This window comes from Elaeis guineensis, chromosome 5 (assembly GCF_000442705.2).
Source record: "Elaeis guineensis isolate ETL-2024a chromosome 5, EG11, whole genome shotgun sequence".
NCBI classification, from domain to species: Eukaryota; Viridiplantae; Streptophyta; class Magnoliopsida; order Arecales; family Arecaceae; genus Elaeis; species Elaeis guineensis.
In genome coordinates this window covers 45,462,835-45,481,443 of record NC_025997.2, presented here as the reverse complement: position 1 = coordinate 45,481,443, position 18,609 = coordinate 45,462,835, and the positions used below count along the sequence as shown (strand labels likewise).

Below are 18,609 nucleotides of genomic sequence, written 5' to 3'. Positions count from 1 at the left end.
AGGCCACATGTGATTACGGGTAGTAGTATCTGATGTACAACTCGAAATCTAATACGTCTATGGATCCTACTGGACATGTGAGGCCATCTACAATTGTTTTGTGTCCTATTGAATGACATCGAGGAGCCCATTGCTTGTATGCAATTGTAACCTTGTGGGCTCTATTTTGCCTGTCTCATAAACGGTGGTTTTATGTCCACTTTCACTCTCTTTCTAGTCACCAAATCTATGATCATCAGAATTGTCATCGCTGCTTTCTTTGGTCTCTTAGTGAAGTGACTCCTCCACTCTCTTCATTAGGGTTGCAACTGTCTTTTCTTTACCTTTCAAATTGCGCTGAACAACTACTTGCTTTCTCTTCATGCCCTTATCTTCCTAGCTATGTTAGGAGGATGGATGTCTCCTAGGGGTGGCAATTGGATCAGGTCGGATATAAATGGGTCTGGTTAAATACGGGTTAAGGCAACAAAATTTCAAGCTGAAACCGATCTGTTTAATAAACATGTCCGGTTCTGAAACCCGAACTTGCTCTGTTTAATAAACAGGTTATCCGGTTCGATCCGTTTAACCTGTTTAACCGAGTCTTATCCGACCCTGTTAAAGGAAAAAATAAGAAACGGAGAAATTATCAGAGGGGATAAAGGACATGAGGCCAAGCTCCAGCTGATGGGAGAGTCTGGTGAGCAACGCCACTGCCAAGATGAAAATCAGAAGGAGAATCATGAGGAAAAGGAGCTCTCACCCTTATTTTTTTGCTCCCGTGCTCCGCCCATGCTGATTATTGCGTCGGGGACTGCGTTGTTGCCCTCGATGACCTCCACACAAGGTCCCCCAACTTTTTCAGCCGCCTCGACCCACTCTTGGCTGTCTCTCAGCCCTCGCCGACCTCTCTAGCTGCCTCGACGGCTTGACCCCGCTCTTGCAGCCTCTCTACCCATGCCGCTCTCGGCCACCACTGCTCCCCCTCGTTCCCGGCTGCATCCATCCCGGCCTTCACTGGTGGGCCATTGCTCCTCCGGGCACTCCCCATTGTCCCTTCAGTATCCTAACAGAAAAAAGGAACAATAGAGACGGATTGGACATGCAGAAGAGAGGGGAGCTTAGTTGGCTATCGTTGGGGAAGGATCGAAGGAAGAAATCCAAGGATCGAAGGAGAGAGAACAAGAGACTGAGAGAGAGATGGAAGTGCCATTTTGGTCATGGAATGAGCAAGGCGGAAAAAAAAGTTCATTGTGGTCATGGAATAAGCAAGGCGGAAAAAAATAAAAAAAAATTACTGTGGTCACTTTCATGAGGCGGAAAAAAAAGGGACTCGTCTACTGTCCACTTTCGTGAGGCGAAAAAAATAAAAAAAGGAAGGACCTATTATCCTATTGTGCACAATCCACTGCGCACTGCCTCATAGGGGTTAGCCATCACATCGGTCACGACTTCCAAGCTAAGCATGTGATTTCAAATTTCAAACAATTTCGGTGATTTTCAGATGGACGGGTTTTAAACAGATACCCAATAAAAATTCTAATCTGACCCATTTAATAAACGGGTTAAATAGGTCAGAAACTAAAAACCCAAATCCGATCTAAATAATTAAACGGATTAAACAGGTTGATCTATTTACGACCTGAATCTGTTTAAATCAAACCCAAACCTATTTAAGGTGGGTCGAATGTGGGTTGGGTTAGTGGGTCGGATTATATTTTGTCAGTCCTAATGTCTCCCTCCTGATATCGATGAGGTGGTGCGGTGGCCTTGTCTAAGCATCTCTTGGTCATATCTCTAAGGGTGGAATTTTTTATTGGCTTTGCATGGGTGGAATTGATGCTTCAGTTATTCCAAGGGAAACCAGCTCTACTTTGTAACACCTCTCCCTTTTTTGTGTACATCTATACTGTCACGCCTTTGACCTGAGATTGCGATTTAGGGGTCCTGACAACCATCGTATATCTATGGTGAATTCTTTCTATAAGCATGTAATGCATTCCAAAATAGATATCACAATACGACATAGTGAAAATTAAAAATCCTAAACATCAAAATTTAAATTAATTAACCAAACCAACGGTATCCAAATTCTAATGCCTTACATCAAATAAATTTCATAAAAATAACAAAAATAGATCTAAGTTCAATGAAGTTGATAGTGCCAAGTCTCGCCTCTAAAACTCTCTTCCAAAAATAACGCCCACATTCGTAACTAATTATCTGAATTCAAAAAATAAAAGAGAGAGGTGATGAGCTTGGAAGTTCAGTAAGTAATGAATATCTCAACTAGATATTTCAGATATTATCATAAGTTATAATGTTCAAAATAATGGCATGAATGAACATAAAAATATATTTCAAGCTTAAATAAAATAAATATTTTTAAATATTCGTATGTATACATAATCACAAATCCGATTCGATTCAAAACACATATAACTCAATAGCTTTCACCACGACTACACTTATCCCTGTGGCAGGGTCAGAAACGGTGAGCTCAATCAGAGTGTTAACATATAACCCCCATTGGTAGGGTCAAAAATCAATGCACAATCCCCATTGGTAGGGTTAAAAGTCAACATACAATCCCCATTGACAGGATTAAAAACCAGCGTACAATCTCCATTGGTAGGATCAAAAACCAACGTAGACAATCCCTATTGGCAGGATCAAAAACCAACGTAGAACCTCCATTGGCAAGGTCAAAAATCAGTATATAACCTCCATTAGTAGGGTCGGAATATAGTTAAGTTGAGAGCATAAAATCCGATCCATATCAAAGTACTTTTGCAACATAACATATGGATATCGTAATCTTACTGAACATATGCATATTCTATTATAAATCAATAAACCATAGTATTTTAGAAATCAATTTTCGTTAAAAATATAATTTCATAAATCATGCATAATTCAAAGACTTATTATTTGCTTTCAAAATAATTATGAAATATCTCAAGAAGACGGTTCATTACATATCTTTGCGGAACATTGAGCGGATAGACTTAATCGATCCTGAAAGCATCCTTCAGAATCTATAATTCAAAATATATTCTTTTATCAGTCTTAAGCCACAACTAATAAAAATCTCAAGTTTCAACACCCACACAAGGGTGACAAAAGCGGTAGCGTCCAATGTCTTGATCGGTTGAATCAAGATAATTTTATCAAATCATGATTAGAATAGGAAACATATGCTTCAATAGAGAGCAACAATAATCAAATCAATGTATCTGACAAGATTCAACGTGGAGGCCAGTACATCGATTGGCAGAGTCATAGATTATTTTGATCAAATAGCTTCATTTAATCAGGGATTTAAAATATAATAACTTGATAGAGGTCAATAAGGACAAGATCATGTGATGGTCGATAAAGGGTCGGATGATATGGACATGTTGTCCGACTCATAAAGCGGTTCAAAATTTTCTACTGGAATTAACTCAGATTCAAAACAATAGGTCAAGTTCACTGGTCTAATAAATCATGTAAAGAGAGAATATCAGAGGGAAGAGAAATCGATAAGGTGGAACGTAACCGATCAAGCCAAATTGTTTGACATCCCGATTGACCTGTGCAAGGTGATTTAATCAAATCATGATTGAATTAGTGTATGTATAGTTCAATAAAAATCATAGATAATCGAAGCTAATAATATTCGGGTCTGGCTAAGATGGGTGCCAGCATGTTGTCCGACGATCACGGATTAGGATCCTTTACTAAGCACGATCAAAATCATCAAAAGGAAGTCCTTCACTGGACTAATCTTAGAGAGAGAATCCATAGAGAGAGAAAGTAAAAAGAAAGAATAAAACTTCTAAAGAGAGTGGAGATTCAAACTGAAGAGAGAGATGGAAGAGAGAGAATCTCTCTTCTTTTTCCTTTTTCTTTTTCTCTTTATTTTTTTCTTCATGGAACAGAGGATTTGCATTCTCTTTCTTCTTCCTCTCTTCTTTCATGGAATAGGGGATCTTTTGATCCCCTATTTCCTCACGAGTCCCCTAGCCAGTGCCGCCCATGGTCGGAAGGCAAACCACGGCAGTGAGACCTACGAACCTTGGTCTGGTGATCGGTGGTGGTAAAATGGCACCGGAAAGGCCAAAATAATGACGGAAAAATAGGGGAATTCTAGAGATAACTTCCTAAGAAAAGGTTCGGCGATTGCCGGCTGAAAACAATGATCTATAGGCTAACAACTGCCGAGAGAAAGGCCAACAAGGGATTCAAAGGCTATTTGTCTTATTTCCGATGAGCTTTGTCTCTGATTTTGGCGAAGAAGACGACGGTAAACAGCACAAAATAGAAGGAAAAAAAGGGTCCAGCGAAACTCAGTGGTGTGTTTCGGTGGCTCCTTCGAGGGAGAGGTTAATCCCCTAAATAGGGGGTTGATTGAAGGAGATAGCGGCCTAGAAAAGTTTGATTCCTAATTGAACTTGAAATCACCAATGGAGTGGGAAAGAAGACTCCTTTAGGAGTCTGATTTTTCTTCAGGGTCTCCATCATGTGTTCTCTTTTTTTATTTTTTTTGCTAGTTCATGCTTTAAGATCTGTGCAACTGCTGGATTATGGATTGGGGTGTCACATATACATATGTATATTGTATAATTTTATAAAAGGCAAGTGCAAAGGATATGGAATTTAATGACGGCACTTAGCACTTTGACTAAATGTTGTATACCTATTATACTTGTAATGCCGAGACAGATTAATCCTATGTAGATCGACAGATTATTCAAGTATATTATCTGATATGTACATGTGCAAGTGCAATTTTATATATGCAAGCATGCACAAAAAGTAGAGTTGCGTGGTTTCAGCTGGAGTAAGTCAGTTACATGTTCCCACAAGTAGATGATGCTTTAACCCTGATAAATTGCAGCAGGCAGTTCATTTGATTGGTCGTATTTGGATCAAGGATTCAAGTCCTAATGGGACGTCCCACAAGACACTGGGACGGAATACCATCTTATATGTTGGGATGGAATACCATCTCGCTGGTGTCCCAGGCCCAGTGTCCCGATTGGGACATCTTAGGACATTCTCTGGGACGAGGTGGGATGGCGACACGTTCCATTCCATGAAAAAATCAGGACAGCCCCGTCCCACAGGATTTAAAACCTTGATTTTTATTGTTCTACAATTGTTAGTATTACAGCAAAAAATGCAAGCAATCATGTAGGAAAAAAAGTTGCATTAATGGCATGTCAAATGACAAAAATATCATCATGCAAATAAGATAACCATTGCAAGGTAAAACATGTATTTTTCCAGTGAAAGCAAGTTCTAGAATTGCTCCACCCAGAAAAATGTAACTCCATCCATGTATGTATATCCATGTTTCACAGATGATTTGAAGGTGTTTCATGCACTTTGATGTCTTTTGTCAATACACATTTTCTCATTCCCAAACTTTATCCTTCTCCCCATGTCATTTGCTGCATGACTGATGTTTCAATGCGTGTTGAATTTGACTTTTTTATACTTTCTTTGATGGCTTATTGCTTTTTTATGCCTAATCTACAATCTTGCTCATATTGTTTCCCTTCTGTAAAGCATGAGTACATCTTCAATTACATCTTTATAAATGGTTATCCTATGCCAGAAGGCTTTTTAAGATTTCTGTACGAGCATCCTAAATCTGCTATTGACTTTCTTTCTTCCCAACTGAGTAAACTCCCATGCACTGCAATCCCCCTTAAAATTTTATGAGGAACATGCTGCAATACAGGTGGTGAGAGAAGTTTTGGAAAGTGCATGGCAGCACCCAGTTCCTTCATATTACTTTATACAGCTGTTCTGATAATATAATCACTTACAAGACTTGTATTGATGAATTTTTGGCAAGATATGAAATTTGACTCTTTTTTAAAAAAATTGATCACAGGCTTGAAGAACTTCAAGTTTTGGATATCAAATTTCTATATGGCTGTGTGAAGCCCACTATCGTAGTCTTATACCAGGTATCTCATATTATACATGGTAGATTACTATAATCATGCTCCATAAGATTTATAGTGATAATTTCATTTACAATCAACACAAATCTGATGGACCGTGAATATGTTTTCTTTGAAGTCTTGACCATGCATATGTCTTCATGTTTGGCTCTGGCATTGATTGATTATTTTTGTGCAGTTAAGAATGTGTATATTTTATTACATGCATTAATTTAAACATATATAAGTATACATCTGTGCAAGTGTGTTATTAATCTCCACTATTACATGAACACCCTGATTTGCACATCCATGTTACGTTACCTTTCAACCTTTGAAGGGATGCATACAAGTCCATAACAAGCCATAACAAGTCTACGAAAAGCCATAACAAGTAATACAATATGTAGTTTAAACAGTTGCTTTTGTTCCGCAGTTTAGAATACGGAAAGAAAATTAGAGAGGCACACATACATGCCCTGCTTTAAACTACCACTTCAATTGAAAAAAAAAATAAATGAGCGTTCATTACTTGGTAAGTGCTTTGGCGAAAGGTTGATCATGTAGCAAATTCATAGACAAGTTGCTTGGTCCTCCTGGAGCCAACTTTTTCCACGCACTCTAGCCTTAACATCTCAGCATATAAGAAGCTTTGAGATCTTCTCTCAGTGTATCATAGCCTAACCTTTTTTACTACGGAATACAGCTCTTAAGTTGACAAGGCTTCATGGGAGTAATAAGTGCTGTCTAGCTCCATCATCCACCTCTCATCTCCTTTTTTGGTGATTATTATGCCAATATTTTGAAGATCAACAAATACAATTCTATAAACTAATTATTTTTGTGGTATTACAAGCATGGGAAGCATGCAAGATATTGCTGTCCAACAGTTTGCATTCATAAGCCATGATCTCTACCTGACAAAAATAAAAACTCAAGACAGATTGTTAGAATCATGTTATTCATCATCCATCTGAAATTCCATATTATCTTGTTCACTTAAATACGACTTAAACGGTTGAAAGGTCTTTACATTTTAGTACTCCTATTTTTGGCATCGGTGTACTAAACAATTTCCCGGGCTATTTTCTCTAGTTGCTTTCCCCCCATAGTAGATTAGTGTCATAGTTGTTTTCCACCACGTGTTATCCTCTTTAGTCTAATCTCACAATTGCTTCCTAATTGGTTTCCAACAGTATGGGGCTGAAGTTATTTTCTGCATTTTTACGTACTGTACTTAAATTGGTCTAGTGAGGTTATATGTTCGATCATTATATTCTCTGTTAGATTTCATTGTTCTTTTTTCTTTTTTGTAATTGTTTCACAGGTAACTAACAAAAATTTCATAAAGAGTGTATTGTCTGTTGGATTTTTTTTTTTAAAGAAGTGTTGAATACTATTTGTGGGTAACAAATCATCCAATATTTCAACCCTCTTCCCATAAACTTGAAAGTCACCCATGGTACATTTGTAGTTCTTTATCGCAAAAAGGGATGATATCAAGTTATAACATCGCCGAATTGTTTGGCTAATCATTGAGCTCCTTGTTATAACACAAGCAAAATATCATCATGGACATGCAGGTGCTTTATGTAAATTTTTGTCAATTTCCATATATCAAATTGTAAAGCCTTGTGTCCATGGTTTACCGTACTGGCCTGAACCGACTGGTACGGCTTGTATCGAACTGAACCGGTGGGGAACCGGTTCGATTCGCCCCTTTTTTTCGAAAAATCAAGCAAACCTTACCGAACCAAGCGGTTCGGTATGGTTCACTGTCGAACCACTCAAAATCGAGTGGTTGCGCTCGGTTCGGCTCGGTTCACGTGCAAACTGAGCCATACCGACATCAGCATGTTGGGGGGGGGGGAGTGGGGGGTGGGGGGGCCGGGGGGGTTTGTCTGCCTTTGTGGTGGGGCTGGACTACCAATAATTTGGTAGCCTCAGCCTGAGAGTCGAGAAGCCCGAGAATTTGCTCTCAGACTTTGACGATAGGTGCGAACGAAGTCCAAAAAAAAAGAGAAAATTTAGAAAAAATTTCACAGGTCCTTTGATGGGGTGATAAATTTCTACCGGAAGCAAGATAATCCTTTGTTCTGTCACTAAATATTTTATTTTTCATCTTTTTTGGTCAATAACTGCTAAAAAATAGAAAAATAAGAAAAAATAATGTCAAAATTTATGATTTTGGTATGATTTCATTATATGTTGTAGATCATTAGACGATCTTCATGATGACACTAAAATCATTAATTTTTGTTAATTATTTTTTTAAATATATATATTTTTAAAAAAAATTTAAAAAATTTAAATTCAAAAAATTATTAAACTGTCGTATTTTGTTAAACTTGCAGAAATGAGTAAGGAGCTAAAGCATGATATTGGCTGGGAGCATGGTGAGATGCTCAGCTTGGCACCATTGGAGATGCAAATGGTGCGGCACAGAGTTCAGAGGAGGGGTGATTAGGTTGAAGATGCATTTAGCTGATGGTTATCGGGATGTGGTCATATATTGAAAATGCCCACGGGAGGTTCGACAGCTTATGAAGCACTTCATTGATCAGAAAGTAGCGAAGGAGAGGATAAAGGAGAAGAGGGCAAAGGTGGACCGTCGAGCTAGAGAGCTACTTTTCTGTCATTCTAGAGAGTCAAAGAAGGCTTCTGCTCCAGATGATGAAGAGGCAGAGATTGAGGCTATCATTCAGGCAAGTCTGGATGATCATACGTATTGGAGATGGTCAGAAGAGCGATTTGGACCATCATTTTATGAATCGGGGTCCGGCTCTGCGATCGTTAGAGGAAAGTCTGAGTTCAGGAGGACCACCTCTGTCAGGGAGCCAGTCAGTAGAGACAAGAGGGGTATTTCATCGATGTTGGGGGCTTTTGACAGTAGGAGGTTCGACAGAGATATTCTAGCAGGAGCCATCATTCATGATTTGGATTCACATATTTTTTCTAGCAAGGATTCAAAACAGCAGAGGATTGACACAATGTTGAAAAATGATAAGGATATGTGGCGATCTATTGGATCATGATTTTATTTTAGTCACATTCCAGCAAATGTAGCGGACAATACTTATTATCGGTCTATCATTTCAGCCATACAGGCTGCCGGCCCCGGTGTAGATCCTCCAGCACCCAAAAAAATCTGTGGTCAACTTGTTGACTGTAATAAAAAAGATTTGGAGAGATGGATCTCTTACAAGAGTAAATGGCCTATGTACGTATTGATGGTGATATGTGGTGGTTCCTAGTAGGAGTATCATAAATTTTTTGATATATTGTGATGAAAAAATATTTTCTACATCAATTGATGTTTCAGATAGGATGCACGATGCCGCATACATCTTTGGACTGATGGAGGAGGTGATTGATTCAGTTGGAGAGCAGAATATCGTGCAGGTCATTACAGATAATAGGTCACAATATAAGATCGTAGGCGAGTTGCTGATGGAGCGGTGATCGTATATTTATTGGACATCATGTGCTGCAAATTGCATTGACCTCATGTTGATGGTTATTGAGAAGCTTCATAGAGTGCAGCAGGCAGTGGATACAGTCCAGTCTATTACTAAATTTATCTACAATCATACATGGATACTGTCATTGATGCGGAAATATTTTGAGAGAAGATCTTGAGATCGGATGTCACACGATTTGCTACAAACTCCATAGCATTTGATAGCCTTCTGCAGAAAGCAGCCTTGCTCAGATATTTGTCAGTGTCGAGTGGCAGGAGAGCAGATATGCGAGGGTCGGCATTGAGGGAAGTCATGTGGAGAACTTGATGACCAGTCAGTCATTTTGACAACGAACTGATAAGATAGTGAAGGTTATCAAGCCATTATATGAGATCTTTTGCACCGTGGATAGTGCGAGATACCCCCAGATGGACTTCTTGTATCACATGATGGAGGGTAAAAAAATAGATCAGTGAGATAGATCCCAAATATCTTCGAAAATACATCAACATCATTCAGCGCTGCTGGGACTATCAAATGGGTAGGCATTTGCATCTAGCCAGTAAACATGAATTTAAGAATTATCTAAATTTTTTTGTGTACTAGTATAAGTTTACTTAATCATTTGTGGAATTTATTTTCAGCTTACTATTTGAATATGAAGTTTTAGTACAACATATCTGAGATAGATATGGATAATGAGCTTCTCACTGCTCTCCGTAATGTTATATATAAGATGGTGTCCGATCCCGAAATCGTATTTGTATCTGTAAGAGGTACGTTAGGTCAATTAAGATGCGATCATTTAACTTAATAATATATTTATTATTAAAATAAATATATTTTTCACAGACGAAATAGTTTAGAGAGGGAACAGACAGCTTTGGAGTCTCATCGGCTGTCGTATGCAAAAAGATGAATCCAGGTAAATTACATATCAAAGTGAGGATTTTGTTGACATTACATGCTTACTAATATCATAAAATCTGATATGTAATTTTGTTTAATTTTCTAGCAGCTGAATAGTTGATTCATTTTGGATAGTCCGCACCAAATTTGAAAAGTGTGGCCATCCGTATTCTTTTCCAGACGGTCTCCTCTAGTGGGTGTGAGCGCAATTGGTCGACTTTCATCCTTATCTATAGCAAACAGAGAAATCATCTGACATGGAAGTGCCTTAACGATCTTGTTTATGTGCATTATAATTGAAAATTGAGGCTAAAATATGTCCAGAATGAAGTACAGCTAAAGTATACAGATTCGATGATAGATGATTATGTCATTGATGATGAGGATCGGATGATTGGATGGCTTGTAAACTAGCAACAGGAGCTGAAACTTGATGAGCCGGGTTCTCCTCTACGACCAGCCAATGTGGTAGCTAGAGAGATCAGGGTGGATTCAGGACAGTGGGCAGATAGAAATATTTCATATAGAATTTCAATTGATCAACCACAGCTTGAGGGATCACAGGGGAGTCATTCATCACGTGACTCCATGTCCGAGTCATTCAGCCAGATGTTTGAGCGAGAAATACTGAGACAAAGTCGGTTATCCCAAGTAGGAAGAAGACATTCATCCTCCCAGATATAGTAAAGTCAGTCACAGAGGGGCATCGCTGGAGCTCGAAAAGGCAAAGAAAAAGGAATGGCAGCTGCAGCACCTTCGAGAGTGCAGGAGTCAGTTGACTCAGATTCAGAGACCAGTGATAGTGAGAGATGATAACAGTCATGGATCCGATGATCAAAGGGGACTGGAGGATACGAGATCATTATTCATGAGATACAGCTGTAGGGTGGTATTTGATTCATCGGTGAGTCTCAATTTATATGTGCCACACAAGATAGGGACTACGGTGGACAACCTGATAGATCCCGTGAGGAGATGATCTCATATAGGCGACGGCCTCCCAGAGATCGTCCAGTGCATGATACAGCTATAGATGATCTTGCACGTGGAGTAGGATCCATGGATGTATCTGGATCATCTTCGTATTATGGATCCTATCACCCGCAGGCAGCTTATGATCCATATGGATATGGTGTATCCGAGACATCGGTTTCTAGCGGCTACTATCCTATATAATCTAGAGTACTTTATGGATCAGATTTTTTTACTGGTATATTTGGATAGGCTTCTCAGCCATACCATCATCTCGAGGATATCTCTGAGAGTTAGAGTTTGAGTGAGAGATCTGATGTGTCTTACAATCCAGAGAGGATATCTTATGGGATGAATATTCAGGATTACAGTTCTACTTGATTTGAGGGATGAACTGATGTTCTTTCGAAGTATGTGGATGATTCGAATATCTACAAGCAACACAGACACTCGATGAGATATTAGATCAGCAGAGATCCTGAGGTTAGCATATTATTCTTTGTAATTTACACTTTAAATATATTTAATACATTGTTTTAGTCTTTTAGACTTCTTTTTTTTTTTTGGATGGAAGAATTGTTATATGATATAAATAGACATTAATTTGGATATAAAGTAATTTAAAAAGTAATAAAATTTTTTTTGACATCAAATTCAATTGAAAAAATCAAAAAAAATTGGTGATGTACTGTTACTGTACTGCACCGAAATCGGTATGGGCTCGGCACCGGTTCCAGAAACCTTGCTTATATCACTCTAGAATTAGATCTTAGAACTTGCAATCGTCATAGGATGAACACTTGGAAAGAAGTTTATCACCTTCCTTAATCATTTTCAAGTTACGAGGAAACTGTCTCCAATTCTTGCCATGCAAGTTCTTATTTAATTGATTCATTTTCTCCGTTACTGTTCAATCTTGCTTGTTTTATTATGCATGCCTTGTGTTAAGGTGTCCATTTACTGTGACAAAGCCTGCCAAATACTTCTTGTATCTAAAAAACATTATACTTCTATTTAAGCAATTTTTGCATGTCCCCTCAATTACTATGTAGAAATCTCAAGGGGACCTTTTAACATCCATTTAGGAGGCTTGTAGGTTAGAAAGCATGCTATATTAACAAGCAAGGTACATCATACCATCCTGAATTGGATGGTATAGGGCATACCATCTTGAACTGGGTTGTATGAGACCTACCAAATCGGACTGTCCCTAAATTGGGATAGTCCAGCCTTTTGAAATGGTAAACCGGGCAAACTACTTCGAACTGAGCTATTTGGAGTCGTACCGGTGTGTGAACAAGTCGGTTTGCATCGGTTCGGGTTCAGATCAAGCTCCTTCACCCACGCCCATGCCTGCGATTGTGCTGCGTGCATAACTAACACGATGCATGTGTTTCATGCATCATGCACACATCCCATGTGTCATGCTTGCGTCCATGCCTGCTGCATGCTTCCATGCTACTGCATGGTGCTCGGAGATTTTTTTCACATGAGGCTCAATTATTAAGCCTCATGTGACCTATTGGGAAGGCTGAGCATCCCAAAATTTTTGCATAGTGCATTTTTTTTCGAAAAATTGAAACTTAGCCAAATCTCGGTGATTTCATTGATTTCAACCTGAATTTTCGTTGTACTTGGATAATGCCACTCTCCTTTCTTTATTTCTATTTCTTTTTATTTTGAGGCTGAAAATGGGTCGTAACTTGAAAAAAATAGAGGAAAACTATGTCAAATTTTTGTATTTTGGTGTCATTTCATTGTATATAGTGGATCTAGGAAAGATCTACACGATGACACCAAGATCTTAAATTTTCGTTCAATCTATAACTATTTAAATTTAGAAATATATTTCAGATTAAGAATTAAACAAATAAAATTCAAAAAATCATTGTAAAATCAAAATATGTTCAAGGACATGAATGCCACTCTTTAAGAAAATTTCATAGCATTTTTTTCAGGTTTGGGCATGAACATGTGGAGAGCTATTGCATCTTAGTTCCATTTCAGCCACATTCCAGTGAATGCGGTAAAGGCAACACATACTATTGGTCTGCCATTGCCTTGATACAAAGAGCTAGATAGGGTGTGGATTCTTCAGGACCAAAGGATGTTTATGGCGAGCTCCTTGACAACAAGGAGCCTGAGAACTGGATAGCTTCATGTTAGAGCAAGTGGGGCACTTACAGATTGGCAGTGATCATGTATGATGGGTGGATAGGTCCCAGCAAGTGAAGCATCATAAACTTTCTGACTTATTGTGACGTGAAGACCTTCCGCAAGTCAATTGATGCTTTAGATAAGGTACGTAATGCATAGTATATTCTGAAGCTGATGGAGGATGTGATAGATCACATGGGGAAGCAGAACATCTTGTAGATGGTCATTGATAATGGGCTACAATATAAGGCTATTGTTGAGTTATTGATGGAGAGGTGCCCCACATTTTTCGGACACTGTGCTACACAATGCATCGACTTTATGTTGATGGACATTAGAAAAATTTATCGGGTCAGGCAAGTCATGAAGACAGTGCATTCTATCACTAGATTTATCTACAATCACACATGGGTCCTAGCTCTAACGAGGAAGTTCATTGCGGGAGAAATATTGAGATCATGTGTTACATGGTTTGCAGTGAATTGCATTTCACTTAATAGCCTTCTTGAGAGGAGGGCATGTCTATGCCAAATATTTGTCCATGCTGAGTGGTAGGAGAGTAGATATGCGAGGGTTAGCATTGAGGGGAGCTGTGGAAGGCGTGGTGACGAGCCAGCAGTTCTGATCCTTCTGGATGCACGCCAAGATGGTTGTGAAACTTATCAAGTCTTTATACATCGCGCTGTAGGCCTAGGCTGTGAGAGGTACCTGCAGTGGGCTTTCTTTATCATATGATGATGGTTGCTAAGGAGCAGATTAGGCAAACAGATCCAGTAAATGCCTATGAGTACATAGATATCATTGAGTAGAGGTGGGACAACTATGGGTAGGTAGCTGCATCTAGCAGGTAAGAATATACACTAAATAGTTGTTCGTTGTCTAGACTTATAGCTGGTCATGTTGTACCCAAACAATTGAAAATTGTATTGATAATTTACTACTTGAACTTGAAGTTCCAATATAGTGTCTCTGGCAATATGATTGTGTCAGTATCAAAGCCCGTACTGGTTGGCCGACAGCATGGTCTGGTACACCCTTGTGTTGTTTTATGTTGGGTCCGAATCAACATAGCAGAGAGGGGGAGAGGGAGAAAGAAAGAGAGAGAAGGGATGGTAAGGAGAGGAAGAGACGGCCTCTGGAGGCCACCAAGGTCACCCCTGCTGCTATCGAGATGGTGGATGTTCGGATCTATCGAAATCAGGGCTTTGGCCCTTGTTTCGTTTTTATTTTGAGTTTATTGGGCGAAGTCGGCAAAAGATTTGCCGATTTCCCCATTGTTTTTCTTGTTTTGTGATTTTTTGATAAGTCGACAAGTAGTTGATCTTTGAAAGAAAAAAGAATGGATTTGTAGGGTCCCAAATGAATTGGCTTATTCGAAAAATGTCTTGTTCTTTGGAAGATCTATCTCATGTCTAGTACTGCATGGTTTGACTCTGCAAGAACTTGCCGACTTAATCAGAAAATCACAAACAAAGAAAAACAATGTGGAAGTCGGCAAAGGAGTTGTTGACTTTGTCCGATAAACCAAAAATAGAAAATGAAACATGGGTTGAAGCCCCTGTTTCACTAGATCCAGACATCCACTGCCTCAAAAGCGGCAGCGGTGGCCTTTGGAGGCCATCTCTCCCTCTTCCCTGCTTCCCTTCCTTTCCTTTCTTTCCTTCTCCTTCCTTTGATCCTTGCTAGTGTCTCATTTCGAAGATTGGAACCATCCTAGTCCATCGTCGATACCGTTCTGCATGCTCGGAATCTGATGGTTCGGGATGGTTCTGCCAACCATGGTCCTTGGTATTTCAATGGATGACGAACTTCAGTCCTCCCTATTCAGTATGATATGCAAGATGGAACCTGATCAAGATGTTGCAACATAGTATCTTGAGGCGGTTAGTTAATTTAGGTGGGGTATGTCTTCTATAATTTATAATTTATTCAACATATTATAACATCGCTGGCCATCTCTTTTGCATAGACAAAACTATTTAGGGAGGGCTTCTGTAGCTTTGCTGAACAAGAAGCTATGCTTAACAAGGGCAGTATCATGATGAATCTAGGTATATTATATATGAACAATATTTATTAGGTGATTGGTTGATAAACTTGATATTTTATAGTTGCCACCATCTTATATATAATTTTGTTCAATGCTTTTACAATTGAGTGGTGGTTTTATTTGGGAGGTCTACCTGATATCTTAAATGGTTTGCTATTCGGATCCTCTTGCAAGCGATGTCCTTCAGTGGCTGCGAGCGCAATTAGTCCACATTTGCCTTGATCCACAATAAATAGAGGAACCATTCATAGAAATGCATCAACGATCTCATCTATGTGCACTACACTTTAAGGTCGAAGCTTAAGTGCATCAAGGAGGAAGTGGAATTGAAGTATAATGATTTACTTCACAATAATTTTCTACAAGATGATGAGGATCCGATGATTTTGGCTTGAGAGCCAGTAGTGGGAACCAGAGCTCGACGAGCCAAAATCACCTATACGACCAGCAAGCATTGTAGCTGGTGAGGCTAGGGTGGATGCCGCGCAATGGGCACAATATATAGCATCCCACGCTTACATCTAGCATATCAGGTACAGGGGTCAATGGGGATCAAAACGTCAGATGATTCCACATGCAAGACATCCCTCCTACGATTTGATCGAGAGATGCTCAAATGAGGCCGCCATGCTACTTGGTCTAGCCAGTCAGGAGAGCATGGTCAATTATCATAGCGGAGTCGGTCAGAGCGGGGTGGAGCAGGAAACAAAGTAGCGAGTAGAAAGGCAAAGGCAAAGGCAAGGCCCTATTGGAGAAAGTGGAGTCAAATTCAGATACCCAAGGAGCCTTTACGTTCATGGTCACATGGGAGTAGCAGTGATGATGCATTTGGTGGCCAGGGAGGAGCTCAGACCGCTATGTATGGCTTGTGGACCTAGGGTGGGATTCAATTCACTGGAGAGCCCTACTTCGCTCTTGCCATGCAAGATAGGGTTCATGGTGCACGATCAAGAGGCCGCAACGATACAATTGCGTATAAGAGATGAGATCCTTAAGGTTGTGGTGGATACGAGGCTGCTGTAGATGACATAGCACGTACGGTAGGATCTCTCAATGCTTCAGGTTCAGAATCCTATATGGGATCCTATGGATATAGTCCCGTCTACTTTCCTTATGGATATGTACTTCAAACACATCATCCTCAAGTGACTACTTTCCTACATAACTTGAAGCACCTTAGGGGATGGAATTTGCTGATGGTATATTTGGATGGATCGCTCCATAGCTGCAGTATTAGGCAGATGACTCATCCTGGAGCGACACTGTCACCCACAGCATGTATGGAGACTATTTGGATTACATACCTATTGGTGGCCCCATGAGTTTATAGGAGTGGAAGGCCATGTGGTTGGAGCATTGGGTTGAGCCCTCTACATACAAAGACAACCTTGACATCTACGAGAGATATCACCACTTGATGAGATTTTAGATATTGGTATGTGTGTTGTACTTTAAATGCATCTAATTGATTGTATTATTGTATGTTTTGTGTTTCACTAATTGATTTTATGATATTCCATGTTGCTTCTAGCATGTGAAGCTAGGATCGCTTAAAATATCAAATTACGGTTTTAATCCTAATAAAAATATCAAAAGACATCAAGAAACATCTAATTAAACTTAAAATCATTCAAAAATACAAAAAAAATTATCATAAAATTAGACTTAATTTTTATTTTTTTTATTAAATGCTAAAAGAATTGAAAAATAGAAGAATTAAAAATGGCATGCTTGTTAGGAACTTGCATGCTACATTGTACCATGTGTTGGTATGGTACCGAACCTGTATCGTATCGAACCAATAGCTGATCAGTATGGGGCATGGTATCAATTCAATATACCTTGTTGACAAGTGTGTATGGTAATCGAGGAGATATGCTCCCAAATGGAGGGATATTCTTGCCAAACACCAAAAAAGGGGAGCGGAATAGGGGTTTAGTCCATGTGGGGGTTTAAGTGGGCTCCCACAGTATATTTCTATTCCACCATTTTGTTGGAATAGACTTGTACCATGGAGTAGGCTTGCACTCATCCCCTCCAATTATCTTTTTGCCCTTATCAACTCTAGAAACACATAAAAAGTGGAAGGAGAATTCTGATTTGTGATGAAATAAAAAAAAAAAAAATCCTCGAAAGCGAATAAATACTGTTAAATGCACCTTATTCCTTGCACTTATTTTCTGCACTTCCCCTCCAACCAAACACCAAAATGCTCCTATTCCTTCCCTCGGTAGCATATTCCCATGCTGGATCTTTTTCATTCGAATAGATGTAGCACTAGGAATGGAAGCATTTTGATCGGAAGCTGGTGTTGGTGTTGAACCAGTAGTCTCCATCCTTCAAAATCACAAATGAATCACTGGTTTGCAATAGCGTGCAGAATTATAGCCTCATGTATGAAGGAACAAGTAAATCCATGTGTAGATTGGAAATAAGATGTGCTAAATTTTGACTACCCATAACTGCAACCAGCAAGCAATAAATAATACAATAGCAGACAAGGCGCATTTACGGAGTGGAGAACAATTCATCTACCACAAAAATCAAAACCAAGTGAGACAAACTAGACATCAAACAGCCTCACTGGAAACCTTTAAAAATTACAATAAAATATCAAATTTAACCTATTCATACATTTAAAAATCCATTGCCCCAATATTTCAAGATAAATCCATCTTTCACAAAATCGAAACAAGCGAGACCAAATTAGACATCAAACAACATCACTGGAAACCATGAAAAACTGCTGAAGAATTTGGATCATAGAGTTACACTTCATTTGATCACCAAAAAAACCCATTTGAAGGCAAACAACACATAGCAAAATAATTTTAAAAAAATAAAATAGAAGCTCTAACTAGGAGGAAAATCCATTAAAACATGAAAAATTGAGCTTAAAAATAATATAAAAAAAGAGGGACAAAACTACTGGAGACAGATCAAAATCCAAAACCTGCACCTCATCCTCTTGCTAGTACCAATGACACAGCCTAATCAACCAGCTGAAAACCATCAGACTGTACCAAAAATCACAGAAAATCCGACCTTTCAAGGAGCGAAAACAAGAAGAGTTCACGAACCAAATTGGAAGAACGTTGGAAAAGAAGCTGAAATCGAGTAATTCAACATTGAGGCATGGGGT

At 39.1% G+C, this 18,609-nt stretch overlaps 1 protein-coding gene across 1 annotated transcript in view; it reads left to right on the top strand.

The window, feature by feature from the left end:
• LOC105033280 (DNA damage-binding protein 1a) overlaps positions 1 to 18,609 on the top strand; it is a 48,020-nt gene that overhangs the window by 17,503 nt on the left and 11,908 nt on the right. Inside the window, exon 8 of the mRNA XM_010908016.4 lies at positions 5,867 to 5,942. Coding sequence (XP_010906318.1) covers positions 5,867 to 5,942 — 76 coding nt within the window. The remainder of the gene's footprint in view (positions 1 to 5,866; positions 5,943 to 18,609) is intronic.